Source organism: Rhea pennata, chromosome 2, assembly GCF_028389875.1.
Source record: "Rhea pennata isolate bPtePen1 chromosome 2, bPtePen1.pri, whole genome shotgun sequence".
Lineage (NCBI taxonomy): Eukaryota > Metazoa > Chordata > Aves > Rheiformes > Rheidae > Rhea > Rhea pennata.
In genome coordinates this window covers 66,450,496-66,467,856 of record NC_084664.1, presented here as the reverse complement: position 1 = coordinate 66,467,856, position 17,361 = coordinate 66,450,496, and the positions used below count along the sequence as shown (strand labels likewise).

At 38.6% G+C, this 17,361-nt stretch overlaps 1 protein-coding gene across 4 annotated transcripts in view; it reads right to left on the bottom strand.

Moving 5' to 3' along the window:
• Positions 1–17,069, bottom strand: part of RPRD1A (regulation of nuclear pre-mRNA domain containing 1A) — a 44,387-nt gene extending 27,318 nt beyond the window's left edge. The window contains exons 1-8 of one of the 4 annotated variants that reach the window (XR_009957625.1): positions 16,739–17,067; positions 6,051–6,180; positions 5,278–5,384; positions 5,101–5,195; positions 4,009–4,135; positions 3,735–3,910; positions 1,103–2,716; positions 767–825 (exon numbers count right to left, since the gene is read on the bottom strand). Coding sequence is in view for 3 of the 4 variants with exons in the window: in XM_062569640.1 (XP_062425624.1) it covers positions 769–825; positions 3,735–3,910; positions 4,009–4,135; positions 5,101–5,195; positions 5,278–5,384; positions 6,051–6,180; positions 16,739–16,889 (843 nt within the window). In the remaining variant the exon portion in view is untranslated. Of the gene's footprint in view, positions 1–615; positions 2,717–3,734; positions 3,911–4,008; positions 4,136–5,100; positions 5,196–5,277; positions 5,385–6,050; positions 6,181–16,738 lie in introns of those variants that run through there. The other 3 variants (XM_062569640.1, XM_062569641.1, XM_062569639.1) reach the window with 3 other exon arrangements.
• Between the last annotated feature and the right edge of the window lie 292 nt (positions 17,070–17,361).

The following is a 17,361-nucleotide window of genomic DNA, read 5'->3' as shown; positions in this document are numbered from 1 at the left end:
CTGTTCTTGCACAAAGCTCTATTCACCAGCCTTGATTAAGAACAAGAGAATAACCAACTTTTTTTGTTCAAAAACTGCTCCCCTCTACCTCCTTTTATCCCCAGCAAGGTAAAGTGGAAGTGATACTAGTCTTCAAAGTTCTGCAAAAATGCTTCCTACAGTATCACTCCACAACAAGTATTCGTTTTCTCTAATGGGCAGAATGACATCTATTTGTAAATCCTATAGAAGCTTCCAGATACAACCAAAACACACTTAGCTTTTAGCATTTACTCATTTAACATTTAAAATGAAGGAAAAATGCTATTTAGAAAGATTTTTTTTTTTAAGGGCCACAGAAGTATAAAATGCATCTACATTCATTACCTACATAAAATGTAAAATAGATGTAAACTGATAAAATGTAAGTTCCTTATTGTGCTTGGGAAGGGCAAATTCCACATCCATCACTTCACATGAAGTGTTACTTTCACAGCTCTTTCCCCTTTGGTAACAGTAACTTCAATGAAAGTGCAATCTGAATTCCACACAATTTAACTAAAAGGATCTATGAATTTTACCCACAAACATGTGAAAGCTTTTGTGTTCAAAAAAAAGGAGCACAACTTATCCATCTTGGGCATAAACTCAGTAATGTTTGTGAGAATACAGATGAAAATAGCATAGGTTTGGTATAAATTGTTACAGAATATCTCCTCTTCAGTTTTCAAAAACAACAGACAATACAGGATTTTGATTCTGAAATTTATTTTTAGCAGGATGTGTGTACTAATGGAGGGTGACATCATTAGAAGATACGTCCATGTCCACCACCTGCAACAGAAGCTAGACAGACATTAAAGAAAACAATTTAAGAGTCAAATATGACACTACTTACCCAGAGCAGAGTTATGACAGTCACCTAACAAGCAGTATGGTTACTTTTTTGTGCAGACATGATACCTAGTGTTATTTATCTGTGGTCAAAATTTTCTGTCAAGATTTAATGTCAATACATACACTACCTTGATATTTATGGGAATCATGAAATTATTTAGATATAAACATAAAGCTGCTATTTTTAGAAAGTATTAATTCAAAAATAGATTACTCAGTTACTTACCTGTAAATTGTCTTCAGAAGATCTGCAAATTTAGGTCTAAAGCTCCAGGTTTATAGTCAGCAAGAATTCTCTAGGATTTCAAATTCTAATACTGTTAAACCAGGTCAATAGAAGGTTATATTTCAAGATTCCACTAATATAACCACTTATTTCTTAACATATGTGGGTTTGATAGAGTAATCACAAAGTGTATTAACAGTATAGTGACAGATGGGTGATACAAATTCAGAAAAAATGAAGTCTTGGTATGTTACAACCTAGAGAAACTATTATACTCAGAAGAGAGTCAATATTCACAACTCTACCAAAGGAAATCAGCTTGTCTAGGAACAATGAATTTTGCCAGAAGTTAAGCTTGAGACGCAATCTAGGAACATTCAGTCCAAGAGATACATTCTCAAAGAATTAAGCGGCAAGCTCTTTTCCAGTGCTATTTCAAATGAGAAGCCAAAAAGCAATGCCGAGTCTGAGGTACGGTGTTCTCCGAGCTTGCAGAAACCAAGTCCTTGCTTCAGAAAAATAGATGAGTATTTGACTACAGGTAAGTGGTATTTACCTTAGAAGATACTGCTTAAAAATAAAGAACAGAAATTCTGTCAGATAACCCTAAAGATAATATCAGAAACACAACCTGATCTTACATTTCAAAACTTCAGATTATCAGCCTCCATCCAGTTCCCAAGTTTGGAAGTGGCTACAGGTAGTGAGCATAAGAAAAAACTCACCTAACAAATTTAGAAGCTTGATTTTATATTCTTGCTTTTTATAATCTCTTGGCTAACAACTCTATTAGAGCCTTCAGTCCACACCACCTTGGCTTATAGGTCTTTATTAGTAGCTTGCATTTATACCACATTAAGCAGCCTAAAGATTCTGCAAGTCTACTTCAACATTATAGGCCTTCATTTGTTTAAAACAGACTGCTGCTGTTACTGAAGATGACAGCACTTGCCTTGTGAATCAGTCCAAGACTGGAATTGTGCTGTATTAGAGTAAGATTCTTGAATTGTTAATTCAAGAAGTTATTTTTTATAACCAGTTATAAGGATCCAGTTAAAAGGACCATGACAGCCTGGGAATTAGCAGCTCCTTTCTCTTACAGAGAACTCTTTGGTCTATTAAAGAGAAATTAAATTGTTTGAGTCAAAAAAAAAAAAAGAAGTGTAATCTTTCACAGCTGCACTCTTATAATTTCTGAGGCATCAAGCTCTTTGGTATCATGAAAGTATAAATCTGTCTGAAGGAGTAAGTCAGTATGTTTTCATCAATTCATTCTCCCAGTGGTCTACTATACCTAAACAGGTTGTAACTGCAGATAATCATCATCATCAGAGAAATGCAAGTGCCTCAAGACAATCAGTTCCACATCAGTACTGTGGGAATCTCTGTCCTTCAAACATATCACAGGTTCACATACACAGGAAAAGCACAGCAGATGACTAGAAGCTTAAAGCTTCTTGTTCATTCATCTTCCAAATTATATTGTTTCTGGTTCGGTTGCTTCCGCAATCAACATTACACTGTGCAGTATCTAAACTGAAGTTGACAGATATCCTTCCCTCAGATGAACATAAATACCAGCTTTGCAGGAAGAACCTTCAATCAATCACTTTTCTGTAAGGCACAGAGCAAAGGAAGCAAGTCAGAAAATAAGAATAGTCCAGGAATGATGCAACTGAGCTGACTGATCTCTTCAGACAGAATCATGAACAGTATTTTCCTGCATCAAGACACTAAAAAACCTGAATGCAAGATATAAAGTTATAAAAGGGCAAAGAAACAGAAGTAAAAACAGTTTTCATGATAGGCCTGTGCAACCTGAAAAGCAATTCATTTGTGCACCATGTAAGAACTATATGCACATGCTGCAGTTAGTCCACTGCAACTATACAGATACCTTCCCTTGCAAGAAGATGAAGCTTCAATTCTCTTCCTGCAATACCCAAGATAGTGCTGGTACCCACACCTCAAAGCTGAGACAAAGGACTTAAAAGTTCCTAATTTCATGTGTTACTTCCCATTTAGGATGGGTACGATGTTCACCTGGGGGCTTGACAGGATTATGAGGCAGGAAAGGAAGAGAGATGACTAGCAGTAGCAAGGAATGGAGTAACTCAATCATCTACTCATACTGAACTGTTTGCCCTGGGCATCTCTCATTATGCTGAAGTTTTGCCAAAATCAGTTTTTAAACTCTTGAAGTGGCTTCAAAAATACAAGTCTTCTCCACCAATGAGAGCCCTTATCACAAAACAGGATATTAAACCATGCAGCACATAAGACCGTCTAAATGAGCAGAAAAACATTGCTGCATGGAGAATTAAGTTCTACTGTGAATGGTACAAACTTCACTACACTAGACAAATTAAGTCTCTCTATGTAATCAAGACAGAACATGTGAAAAAAGACAAATAGTGAAGTGATTACAACTGTAATACTACCCAATGTCAAGCTGGTTTAATAGTTATAGAATACCAAAGCCAAAGAATTCCTGTTAATAATCTGCTGGAAGAAAAGACTAAGACTGGTGATTAAATATTTGCCTTCGGAGAAAAAATTTGTTTAAACAAACTAAAAACATTTGCAAGATCAAGCTTTAGTGAAGAATGGACTAAAATAAAATGTTACGCACTTCCAGCTTATGTTCTTTCTCTGCAAGGAATTCTTTTTGACATCGCAGAAAGTCTGACAACATTCGAGTTAGCTGTTTTCTATCATCTATTTCAGCTGCCAACCTGCCATTGTAATCAGCCAGCAACATACATGCATCATCTACCATTTTGGAAAGTTGCTCTCCAGATTCCTTATCTAAAAGGCAAGCAGAGAGAAATAAGTAAAGCAAGATTTCATTATATGTTTCTAAGTTCTCATATCAGCATTTCAGTCATCAGATCCCCAAACCTCACCTGTTATTCTGTCTAATAGTGACACATCTTGGACCTCTATAGGCAAAGAGGCTATCCTTTGATGAACCGCTGCATCCCCTGAGGCAGCATTTTCTAGTTCTTGCAATGCTCTAATAAGATCTGTGGTCTGAAAAAAGCATGCAAGATTGAGAGCTATTTCATAAAAATAAAACCTAATACAGACCAATACCTCATTGAAAGCTTACAGAACACAGCTTGACAGTATTTTTAAAAAGCATTTACAGTATCAGCACAAACAGTCTTCTCAGACTGAAAAAAAATAAAAATCAAGATATTAATTCTCAGCACAACATCGCCTTCTTCTTAGTTTTAAAAGTAATCTTCCTAAAACAGAGATATATTTAAATTCTTGCCCCAGGACTAGCTACTAACCTTGTATTTTTGACACTAATGATTATTTTATAGTACCTTTCATTTTCCTACACACATTTAAAAAATAATTAACTTTCTTGTAGTTTTGCCTCCTAGCTCCAACCTGTAACTAAAGTATTTCAAAAACGAAGCTTTAGGAGGCAAAGTAAACAGATTTTGTTCAAAACACTTCAGTGGATTACACCTTGCAAGGACAAATTAGATAATGAGAATTTTATTTTTTATTTAACTACACACTGTTCCAAAGCCCACAGTTCTTTCACACTGCCCAAATATCACTATAATGTTAAGCAGCCTTTTCACAGAAGAATGAAGATTCCCAGCATGAGATACCTTCAGGAAATAAAATGCTGTAACCAGTAAGATCCATCTCACCTTGATACAAGGAAGTTGTTGAGATAAATAAAAGTATAGCAGTCTTTTTATGAAGCTAATATAGGTCCTAAAGTACAACTAAGCACAGCACTGTGGAAATTTTACATCCTATCAGGGCATATTAGAATCATGTGGATCCAAAATAGGGATGGAATCATCCTCATTGCAATTTTCTAGATGTTGAACACTGATCCAGCCCGTAAGTATCTCAGTGTAGAGAGATGGAAGGGGCAAAAAAGCAAAAACTATTTAAAAATAAACAGCAACTGAGAAATCGTATACCAAACTATATGCCACTATAGAATTTTATAAACATGCTGTTACCTGTGGAGGATCAGTGGGAGAACTTTGAGGTGAACAGTTATTTTCATCAACTTTTATCTGTTCGTAAGTTCGCTTCCTGACCTTTCTGTCTCCATCTAAATTGAAAAAAACTGAGGAGTCAGGGAAATAACATTTCAAGCAAGAGACTGAATCTTTATGCACACACAAAATACTTACACAAAGCTTGCCTAAGTTGTTCTAATACATCATTTTCATAAACAGACCTTTCTTCCCAGATAGAGAGCACTCTGCCAAGATGTTTCTTACAACTCTCATCAGACTCGCTGTTACAAGGAAAAAAAAATAAAATCAGCATTAGGTCAAAATACAACACAATTGTAATTGCAACAGTAATTACCCTTCACACAAAGATCTTAGCATACTTTACCAATGCCAAAGAATCGAAAGTTCAATAGCTTCACAAAACAATAAAACCACGTTTTACAGAAAAGGAAACAAAAAACAGTCAAAGATGTCCCAACAAATTCACCAAAAAGACACCAATGCTCGATTCCTCTCTCTGTTCAACCTGTAAATCAATCCTTGTAAGCTTATTATGCAAGCCTTGTAAATATATTGGTATTAAGATATGGCCTTAGGACTGTAAAACAGTATTTAAAAAGAATACCATTTTGAGACTCTAGCATTCTACTCCTGCAACGAGAAGGATGGCTGCTAGGGGGAAAAAAATATCATGCAACAGCAGTAATGAGAAATATCAAGTTGTAGCTTAGTATTTGGTGGTAGTGGTGTGAGGGAACCAAATCATCTAACAACTTTAAAATTTCTCAGGATCAAAAGAACTCTGAATAAATTAACAAGACTTCAAGTACAGAATTAGCGTATGAGGATTAGCTGGGCCAGAAGATATTAATTGTGGACTTCTCTAGAAAGATTTTTCCTTTCAAATACAGTACAAAGGAGACTGCACATGACATAGTTTACTGTACCTTGAAACATGTTTAAAAGCCTCCACTATTACTGGAGCAAAATCTTTTGTAAATTCTGGTCCTTTCCTTTTGCTGTTCTGTATGACATCATTGGCCAAGTACAGGAACGTCAGCTTCCTATTTGGTTTTGCTAGTAAAAAGAAAGTGAAAAAGAAATCCAGAAAAATTAGAAGTTTCTTCCTTGTTTTTTCTTACGCTAAATGCAAAGACCAAATTAAATGAGTTTTTTCCTATTCTCACAAACGCTTACAACATTTCACTTTAATTCTGTGTGTGTATATATGTATATTAATATATTTAAAACCACACAATTTACAAAAAGTTCAGTCACACAGTCTTTTTTCTTTTCTGTTGCAATTCTTGGCTCAGATTCTTCCACTTTCTTAATATGACCCAAGCTTCCTCCATCACCAAAAGTGAACAGACAACATAGTATTCTACCTGCCAAAGTATTCTTCAGCCTCCAACGATTTTCATGAGTTTTCCAGAGCATAATTTGATTTGTCTATTGACAACTTTCATAGAATGGTAAGGTTGGAAGGGACCTCTGGAGATCATCTATCTAGTCCAATCCTCAGCATAGCCCATATGGGGACTGAACCCACAAACTTGGCATTAGCAGCACCACGCTCTAACCAACTGAGCTAAATCTGCCCCAATGGATTTCTTCCAAGTACCTCCACTTCCCTTTCAATATGCATAGAATTCTTACAAGGAGTTTTACAGGTGCACTATCACTCATGTGAAGAAATACCTCCTTTTGATGCGAATTTCACTCTCCCAGCCTTATATAACCACCTCTTTCCTGTACTTGAACAGACTGAACAGTCAAACCCTACTCCCTGGCAACTCACTCAGACATCTATGATACTCTCCCATCTCCTAATTACCAAAACATTTATGTGCCTGCAACTGTAACCTCAAGGCAACATTTTGAAAAAATGCTTTCAGACTGCTATGGTATATTTCTTTTCCAATTATCTTAAGCATTTTACCCCAATCCTATTAAGTTACAATATAACATAAACTTCCAAATTTACATTACTTTCAAAAACACGTTCCTTTTTCCTTAATTCTCCCTACTCATCCATTTTCATTTTGCCACACTTCATCTAACCTTCATTAGCCAATACATTTCTCAGAGCTGCAGATTACTGTATCAAATATAATTTTGCATTATCAGAAAAATTCTCAACTTCCCTTATCACCCTGCCAACCTCAGTATGTACACTCTCACTTTACAAAGAACTTTCTCTTAAGACAAAAGATTTAAGACTGTCCTTTCAAGGAAAGCAGCACTGTGGTAAAGCTAATCCAGCACTTTCTTTTAAACTTCAGTTCAGTTCCTAACATGATCTCATTTCATTAATTTCCTCTCCAACCTCTCAAACATGTAACAAAACCATCCTCACAAAAACAAAACCTCAGTATTAAGATACTTTTACTCCATGGAAAGATTTCAAAGTACAAATTTTGCACTACAGAAATACTCCTCTGAAATACTTCTGCTTGAAATACTAAATGCCCATTCTCTTTGGCAGACACAACCAAGAAGTTCAGAAGCCTGAGTTAAGTGAAAAGATACTCTATTAAAGCAAAAATGTATAACTATTAGAAAAAAAAGAATTAACAAGCAGTAAAAAAAATTAGACTGGAACTGCTAGACATAGAAGTATCAGGCAGTCACTACAGGAACACACCTAAAAAGTTGATTTATTCAGGTCAGATTTTGACCTGATCATCTGGCTTAGTTATGCTTCAATATCTTTAAATTAAAATCTGTTTTTAGTTTATACAAATTGTATTTATGCTACACAATTCCTATGTTAAAGAGTGATTGAAAACATGGTGACATCTGTATGTTCCAGGTAATTCAGAGTTCTAATATCAAGCAAGCCTTGAATTTAGGACCCTTGCAATTCAAAGAGGGGATCTTAGAAAACAAGTTGTTTCATGCCTGTACCAAAATCAACTCACTATTATGAAACCTACCATCACCACATCCCTTTCTCCCCCCAAATTTCTTAAAGGAATTCAGAGTTAGGGCTCCAAACCAGTCATGCACAGATTTCTCTATACTAAGTCCTCTGGACTGCACGCATCTCAGGTTCTCATCTGTCCATTTCACAGAAAAAAACACTATGTTTTAGTCCTCAGTGTTGACAAGCCTTAACTTTCCTGCTATCACAAGTAACTAAATCACCCAATATCAGAAAGACAGCAGATCTAGACACTATCATAGAGTCAGGTAATGTTGATTCTCATAAGGCCTACTCTGTCTCACTACACAGAGACTGAATCACGTTTGGAGAAGGGATGCTAAAACCCAAAGTCACTTTCAAGCTTGTTTAATATTATCTTTTAGCTTCCTTCTACTGGAAAAGATCTCACATTGTTAAGCTACCAAAGGCTTTAATCTGAAGCTGAACTAATAATGAGATCTGTTCTGAAATTCATTTGTTTAAAGCACCTCTTCAGCAGTGGTGATACTAACTTTTCAGCTCTGGGCTTTGATACACCTCAGAACACTGAGATGCAGCAAACAGTAAGACTATTTAAACAATGATAGAAACACTGTCCTCAGTGTTTGGAAAGGCTATTAAAGAAAAGCTGTTGTTGTCAAAGAAAATGAAAGAAAACAGGTATGAAAGGCACACACTGCCAGTGTACAGTGTTAAAGGTAGTCAGTGCCCAGTACCACTGCTACACCAGCACTGCAGTCGCACACAAACCTCAGAACGGATCCATGCTGCAGAGACTCACGCTTTCAGAAGTTGTGTACCGTTCACATCATTCTTCTCCTTGTTTCAATTAGATTTCCCATTTACCCAATTCCACAGTCAAAGCTCCCAGAAGCACTGAACTCAAATATTTCAAAGAGGTCAATTGTGCTGGCTGGGATAAGAACCATTTTGAGTAGATTCTTCTTAATAGCATCCATACAGAGACTGTTCAATAACATCCACGAAGAGTTTGTTTTTGGCAGCTGCCAACTGAAAACAAAAGCATTCAAAAAACCCCCACAACCCCACAATCTAACACTTATATGACAAGAACTACTCTGAAGGTATTCATAGTATTTTACCTGCAAATAGGATAACTAGGTCTTTACTGTTGAGACTTGGTATGTTCATTATCAACTCTTAGCTTTCGGCAATCTCTATCTTTCAGGAACATGTATTTGTTAATCTGGCTGGAGCATTCATGATTTTCTTCCAGCCCAGAGATATCCTGCCATTGTATGCAGGAGTCCTGTACAGGAGAACTGTTAACACTCAAGAAGCACCACTTTAGTGCAAGTCTAGGAAGCACTTCACCAGGTAAGACAGTAATTATGTTATTTTCACTGAATTTAATTCTAGCAGTTAAAGACAATATCATCCACACTTGTCTTCTCCAGGTTTAGCCATTTATAAAGCCTTACTGCCTGGCACTGGAAACCGAGTTCCCACTAGGATTACTAGAAATATGTCCATGTATTTCGTGTTGTTCAACATCTCTTCCCTAGGGAACCGAGAGATCTGCTATCAGGGGGCAGGTTTAGCTCAGTTGGTTAGAGCGTGGTGCTGCTAATGCCAAGGTTACGGGTTCAATCCCCATATGGGCTACGCTGAGGGTTGGACTAGATGATCTCCAGAGGTCCCTTCCAACCTTACCATTCTATGATTCTATCCTAGACACATAAGAGCAAACTTAAAACATGCAAGCACATGCATGCACAAGGGACTTCATTTGCATCCCACTGCAAGTGAATAGACCATTGACCCAACTGAAAAAGCAACTCGGGTTTTAGCCCATCTATAGGCCAACTCTGCTACGCCAAACGACTTTAGAGGAAAATACAATTTAATAAGAGGTTTAGAGAAAATAAGTACCAGTAGGTTAAAAACCCTCATCAGTGAACAGCACTAAGCAGCAAAATACCAGCAGAGACAACCTCTTACTATGTTTCAAAGCAAACCCTCCTAGTATTTTCTAGTTTACTTTTTACTAAAGTGCTCTAATCTAGACTCAGTTTTGGCTTAATCGTTTAAGAGTATGCTAGTCTACATACATGCAACAGTATAAAGGTAATAGCAATTCTCCCCAAAAGCCCTGAAACACCTGTGTCAGAGCATGCTCCATAACTTTGCATGAGAAATTGCATGCCATCTTTGTATACACCTGGCAAGCTTTCACACTTTCCATTATGCAAGACAACTCAACTTTTCTAGCTTGAGCAGCACTGACACTTGACTGCAAGATCACTGACCCCTCACACTGAAAACTAATTTATACAATTTAAGTACAGGGTTTCTGGAGACATGACTTAAAAGTGTATCCTAAAGAACTTGAGAAGCTAGCATCAGAATAGTTGATTCAGAGATGATAACCCATAAAAGGCATGCTGTGCAACAGGCTTTTAAAAAACAAATTTATTAACTTTGTTATGAAAAATTAGGCCAAGTACTCAGTACTGCCTCAGTCACCTAACTAATAAAATTCACCAAGTTTTGAGAACTGCTGTATTTCCTTTTGAAAGGGGGGAAAGCAATAAAACACAAACTACCCATAGAATTTATGTTAGGAGTGTGAGGGTCTAGATATCTTGACTTTGAATCTGGAGTCTAATACTCTAAGGGAACATAGCATACAGCCATCGCTGGGAAAGATCACCAGCATGTAATTACTGCGGGGACATGAAAGTTGACCATGGTCAGGAAAACCTTTCCAATACAATTATTCTGCACAAGCGTCCCACAGCACTTAAGGCATCTTGAAGCAGCTGAACACACAAACTAAACCAATTCCTTTTGTCACCTGGCCTGGCATAACACAAAACAGATACCAAACAACAACAGGTTTAAGTTCAGTTATTTTTTTTCATATCTTACATATTGAGAACCAGAATGACAAAAGCCAGACAGGTACTGGTACCACGACACTAATAGCACAACCATAAAAGCGCATTGATTCATAAACCCTGCACTCTTTCAACACTAATAGAAGAGCACAACACAAAGGTTGGATTACATATTCAAATACAACCATTTCAAGTGAAAGCCTCTCATAAATGCCAATCTGTTGCTCATGATGACACTTCATTTTGTAAAGCAGTATACACTAAGTTGGGGTTTTTTTAAACTCAGTTCAACTGACATTTTTCTGAAGTTTTGTCCACTTCTGTTTGATTTCTGAACCTTTTTCCACACAAGAGAAGCTTCACACAGAGAAGCAGGAAGATACTCCAGTCTCCCTCCATTTTAAGCATTTTACTAACCTTCTCAAGATGATCTGCTAACCAGTGAAATCAATAAGCCATAGTTTTGTTTCTTAAGATAAAAAAAATCTACCAAGTCTAGCACATTAACCAATGGCACTATGCTGCCACTAGGTAAAATAACCTCATGATCACCAAAACATTTCATTTCCATGACAGAAAACCACCCACATACCTAGTGCTCCAAGGCTGCGATTCAATGTCATAGCAATTCCGATGTAGCGTTACTTTTGAATGTGGTCTCAATCTTGTTAGGCCTACTCAATTTGCCTATTAAGATTCTCTAACTTCCATTTTTGCAGCACTGAACAACTGTCACAACATCCCCAAGCTCCAGAAATATATATTGCAAAGTCAGTTTGTAGCCAAATATATAGCCTATAGCCAAAATGAGTGAAAACCTAAACAGTAGCACACGTCTAAGCAGCCAGAGTTGAGGACAAATTTGAAAAAAATACACACAGGCAAAAATACTTCTTACACCACTGAATCATTCCAGCATTTCAAACCACACACAGCAAATTAGAAAAGGAGATAAAATGGCATAGTCAAATGCTAAGGATGTGTCCATCTGTACCAATGCAAGTGTACTCAAACAGTTACGGCTGGCTTAAAAGTAGATATATGGTGGTTCTGCTAACCTAGGAAAACTTGCCAGGAAAGACAATCAGTGTTGACAAAGACTATAACCAAAATAAAGAGAACAAGTCATTAATGGTGTTTCAGCACCAGTTTTGGAGACTGATCTATGAGATGCAGAGGAACAGTTCAGACATATGAATCTGAAATTAAGCTCAAAGATATCACTTAACAGAATTGTTAAGTCAGTAGGATATATTTCTATCAACAACCAGTGACATAACCAGACCTGAAAAAGCTAACAGGGAAGTATTATATGCAACCAACTGGAGGTTGGAACAAAAAGCCCTTTACTACTGTCCTCAGAAGTTAAACACTTGGTGAAACTTCTGCAATTTAAAATTAAGTCAAAGAACAGAAGGTATCCAACCAAATGCTTTTGTAAAAATAATATTTAATATAGTACAGTTAAGATCATATGGAAAATACTGAACAAGTACTTACCCTTGAAGGCTGATGTTTTGAATTACAGAACTGAAATTTTCACCTAGAGACTAGGGTTGCAAAAAGAATTCTGAAACTAGGGAGCAACAAACAGTTGCAACAGAAGATACCTAACTTGCAAGTACTCTCCTTCCCCCCCCCCCCCCCCCCCAAAAAAAAAAGTCAGCCTCTGTCTCAGAGATACTCAAAGAGGCTTCTCTAAGAGTTTTTCCCCTATAGCCACTCAGTGGCTGCAGGCTTACACAACAAAATTGCATGTGTAATGCAATATTTTGTTAGAATAATCCTTGTAAGACAATCCCTTTATGCACATGCAGCATTAAATAGTTTTAAAAAGCGGCCCCATCAGCTGCATTTGGGGAATGATTGAGGTATTCCCATTACACTTGATTAATTACTAAATTACTTAGTAGTAGTAAGCTTACTTGGTAAGTAACTGAGTGTTGCATTTCATACATCTGAAATCTAGCTGAGGTAGGATCATTTTTCCCCAGTGCACACTTTTCAAGCCTTTACAAATTCTCCCTAATCACCACTCAAAAGGCCCCTATAAAAATAAACCGAATATTGTATGTCAATGTCACAAAAGTTAAGTCTCACAAGGTACTTCAAAGCTAAAAGTTGCCATATTCTGAGTACCAAAGAAAAAAACCCACACTTTTGTAGAACAAAACTCAAAACTGTATGACATGTTCCAGCATCAGCTTTACTATAAATAAAGTACTGAACAAGTTGCCTCCCCATCAACTATTTGTTCTGTAAATCAACTCTGAAATTCAGAAGCAAGCAGTTCCATAATCAACTTAAGCCATCGCTAACACAGGCTCCTGCCTAAAGTGGTGATACTGCGCTCAAGTCTTCTTTATGTAAGCACCAGTTTTCCATCAGGAAACTCATGGAGTTAAAAGCTAATTATTGCTTTTGATAGATTTTCAACTGCAGCACCGCACAAGATAACATCACCAAAAGCAGCCACAGAAATACTTATCCAACAGCAGAGGGGAGAAGAAGCTGTTTTGCTGACAGTATAGGCCTCTACTTCCACTTTGAAAAAGGAAAAACCTTTTGTTTTGTTACAGTTGTCATTTAAAGTTAAAGGCATTCTGAAAGATCACTGAATAAGAGACCAACGAACTACAGAATCAATTCTCCATTAATTATAGTTATAGATACCTGATACTCTGCGTAACAGGAAAAACAACATACTAAAACATGGAGTGACACCTGACTGGCTTTGCATAGGTGCAGCATCAAGATTATTTAATAGCTCAGGCAGAACACCAGCTCTGTCACAGTCCCACCTTACGGGCTTGTTAATCCACACATTTTTTTATTAGCAAATATTCAAGGTCAACTATAAAAGCATGCCTCTACACTTAGTCTATTGAAGCATACTGTATGCAACTCCTTACTAAAATTTCTTTTACAGTCAGCAATTTGATGAGGACATCCTTTTCAACATGTTGTGAGGGTTAGTAAGAATCTCTTGACAATCCAGAGTAATTAGTACTTTTCTTAAAATTTAAGTTTTAGAATACATTATACTAGCTTTCCTCCAAAGCTAGTTTCTAAGAATGGCACCCTATGGATGCTAAATGCCAGTATTTTAAGGAACTTCAAACAAAAGTTAAAGCAGTATTACAAAAAACATGTGCGCACGTGTGTGTGTGCGCGCGCGCACACATGCCTTCAGTAATCACAGTTGTATCAACTCTTTCAAGCGACTATTAGCAACACCAGAGTTCAGCAAGACAAATTCAGTGTTACATAACTCCTCTCAGTTATGGCAAAAACATGAAAGTTCTGCCCAGTCTAAGTGCATGTATAAATACAAGCATGCACCAAGTGAATCAACAAAAGCTAAAAACCTGATGATTTGTAAAGATGCTCTGAGACCTGAACACTGCCAATAATCCAAGTAAACAGAAGTAGATTAACATTGTAGGTTGCCCAACAAGCTATATGCACATTTGAAGCATTGCCTCTTCACACCTCTACTCCAGCGTGCTAAGGACATTTCCAGAAGGAAAAGAACCAGAAACAAACCTTGAGGAGCAAAGGAAAACTGATTTCAATCTCATTTCATAAGTATCTAAAGTCACCTTAAAAAAAAAAAAAAAAAAAAAAAGTCCAAGCAACCTGATCTAAGCACAAAAAGGGTCTTTTACCAAAACTGAAAGCATACAGAAAACTTTGGTCTCACACTATATTATATTCAACTCAGTTAACTTTGCAATGTTTTAGGCAAGTCTTCCACAAGCCTAAAATGGTTAGGGTAGAAAGGAGGTTTGGAGAAGGGGAGCAATAACAAAAAAGGTGATAATCACAAGATTTAAAATTTAGAAAGGCAAAGTTCCATTTTCAGTTCCTGGACAGTACTGCCTCAGCAAGAGCTGACAGAAGGCAAAGCTTAGCCATCAGTTCTTAAGAAAAGCTTTATCCTTATCTCCCAATGCCCCCTCCAAACATTCAGGCCATGTTTCTAACAATTCATTTCTCTAATTACTCAAAAGAGCACAACAGGAAAATTATGCTAATGCTAAAGTCCTAAAAACTGAGTGTTGCTGCTTTTATTATCAACTGGTATTCAGTATGTTAATTAAGACAACCAAATCACTGGCTGAGCACCAATCATTGAGAACACTGAAAACCTGAATTTGTTTATTTAGAATACCCAGGAATATTAAGTATTTCATATGCAGCTAGAAGACCAATTCATTTGCTGTCAGAACAAAAAAAAAAAAAAAAAAAAAAAAAAAAAAAAAAACAACTTTATAATAGAAATATTTCACTATGTGATTTAGTCTTACAAAATAAACCATCAAATACACATTTCTTCAGATAACAGATTCAAATAATTCAATTTATGTATTCAAATATTCTGCAATGTGTCATTCCTTTTTCTAAAGGGAAGAAATCCTCAGACTTGAAAGTTCAAATGATGCATTTCATATTAGTATTTTAAATAAAAATACAGTAGCTCATGAATATCTACAAGAGTATGAGAATCTGCTTCCATAGTACCCTGTAAAGTTTTGTACTGTTTCATATTCAAGATTTTTGTTCTGTGGCAGTTCAGTTCTTTTTCTATTAAGTTCTGCCCTCTAAGAAGCAATTACAATCCAGACCCAAACTCTCTTAATATCAATAAACACACTATTTCCAGCAGGTCAAATTCCCCTTTTATTTTCTTGAAACTGAGACAGTAGTTTCTCTTTCGTGGGTCCTTTAATGGCTTCATTCCATTTTTCCTGTCCACTTGAAAACCCAAGCCTCTACTTCTGCCATTAAAGATTCAACTATTATTGGGGGGGGGGGAGAGGGTAGAAAGGTAACTATTGGAAAGCAGTAATATTTTCTAGACCATGCTAGAGCTCTAGAAAGTGGTTTTTTTTCTTTTTTCTTCCCCCTCTTTTTTTTTTCCTGCAGATGAATAAACTTAATAGCTGGTTACTTTCCAGGAAGATCAAGTGAAATTTCATGTGCCATCTCTGCCTTTCACTCCCTGAACTGCTTTCTACATATGCAAATTATTTCCTGTTAAAAGGAAAGCCACACAGAAATCTAAATCTGTGCACTTAACAACATCAAATACTGAACACATCTAAAGAAACAAACTCATCAGTACTATGCTAATATGAGTATTAACCAACTTGCAAGAAGTTAGTCAAAACGACACTCTAAGCATATTAAGCTCATTTGAGCATATCACTCTTCCCTTAAGTATTCCTTCCCATCTTCAGCTGTTCTATGAGAATAATTACTGGTATAAGTGCTTAAAGCCACCATATCAGACAACACAGACCGTTTCAGAGCCAACATCATGGTAGATAACAAGAGATTAGGTTTGGAAATGGTTAAGGTGCAAGTATGTTTACTATTGTTATTATAACAAGAAGCCCTATACCCTGTGCTCCCCGCCTTCTTTCCCTTCTTTTGCCCTCTCTTCTTCCCACCGCCGAGAAGAGGGACAAGCCAACACGAAAAGCAGCATACTCAGAAGCATCTCTGGGAAGGGGGAGGGAGGGAGGGAGGGAAGAAGAAATAGGGGAGGCAGGGGAGGGGAGAAAGAAGAGGAAGGAGAAACACCTCCCAGGCCCTCAGTCATCACGAAACCGGGATTTACCACTTGTGTCGGCAGCTCCGCTCTCCCCAGGCGCCGCGGTCGGCCCGCCCCCCTTCCCCTTCTCATCAGACCACGCCGACCTCCCCACGCGGGCACACCCCCGAGGGCGCCCGCCTCACCCGCGGCCCGCCCGGGCGCCACCTCCTCCATCCCCACCGTCCCCGGGGGAAGGCCCCGCCCGGCACCAGCGGGCGGGAAAGGGCCCCGCGGCGGCCTCACCTTTGCGCAGCTCCCGCTCCCACACGCTGACGATGAGCGCCGAGTGCTTGCGGTGGTGGATGAGCCAGAGGCTCAGCGTTTGCACACTCTGCTGCGAGTTGCTCAGCTCCGACAGCTTCCGTTCCAGCGCCGCCTCCGAGAAGGCCGACATGCCGGGCCGCCGCCGCTCAGCCTCAGCCCCGCCGCCCGGCCGCGCTCAGGCCCCGCCGCTCCGCCCCAGCAGGGGAGGAGCCCGGCGCTCCCCGGCCCGGCCCGGCCCGGCCTGGCCCAGCCCTTCCCTTCCCGCCTCGCCGGCCGCCACTTCCGCGCGCCCCGGCAGCTCACCGCGAACAAAATGGCGGCGACCGCCGACCCTGCCAGAGGCCCGATAGGCTCCACCCCTCCTCCTCGTGCCTCACTTCCGGCGGGCGGCAGGCGGGGAAAGGGGGCTGGATTGGCTCCCGCCTTTTGCGCGCGCGCCGCTCGCGCGTGTGTCCCAGCGACCTTCGCGCGTGCTCCAGCCGCCCGACTGTTAGGGGGCGGGGGCGGGGCAGTTGGGCTCTGCGTGTGTCAGGAGCCCCGGTTAGGGGCGCGCTTATGACTTTCCTTCAGTCTTTTGCCCCGATCAACCTCTTTCTAAACAT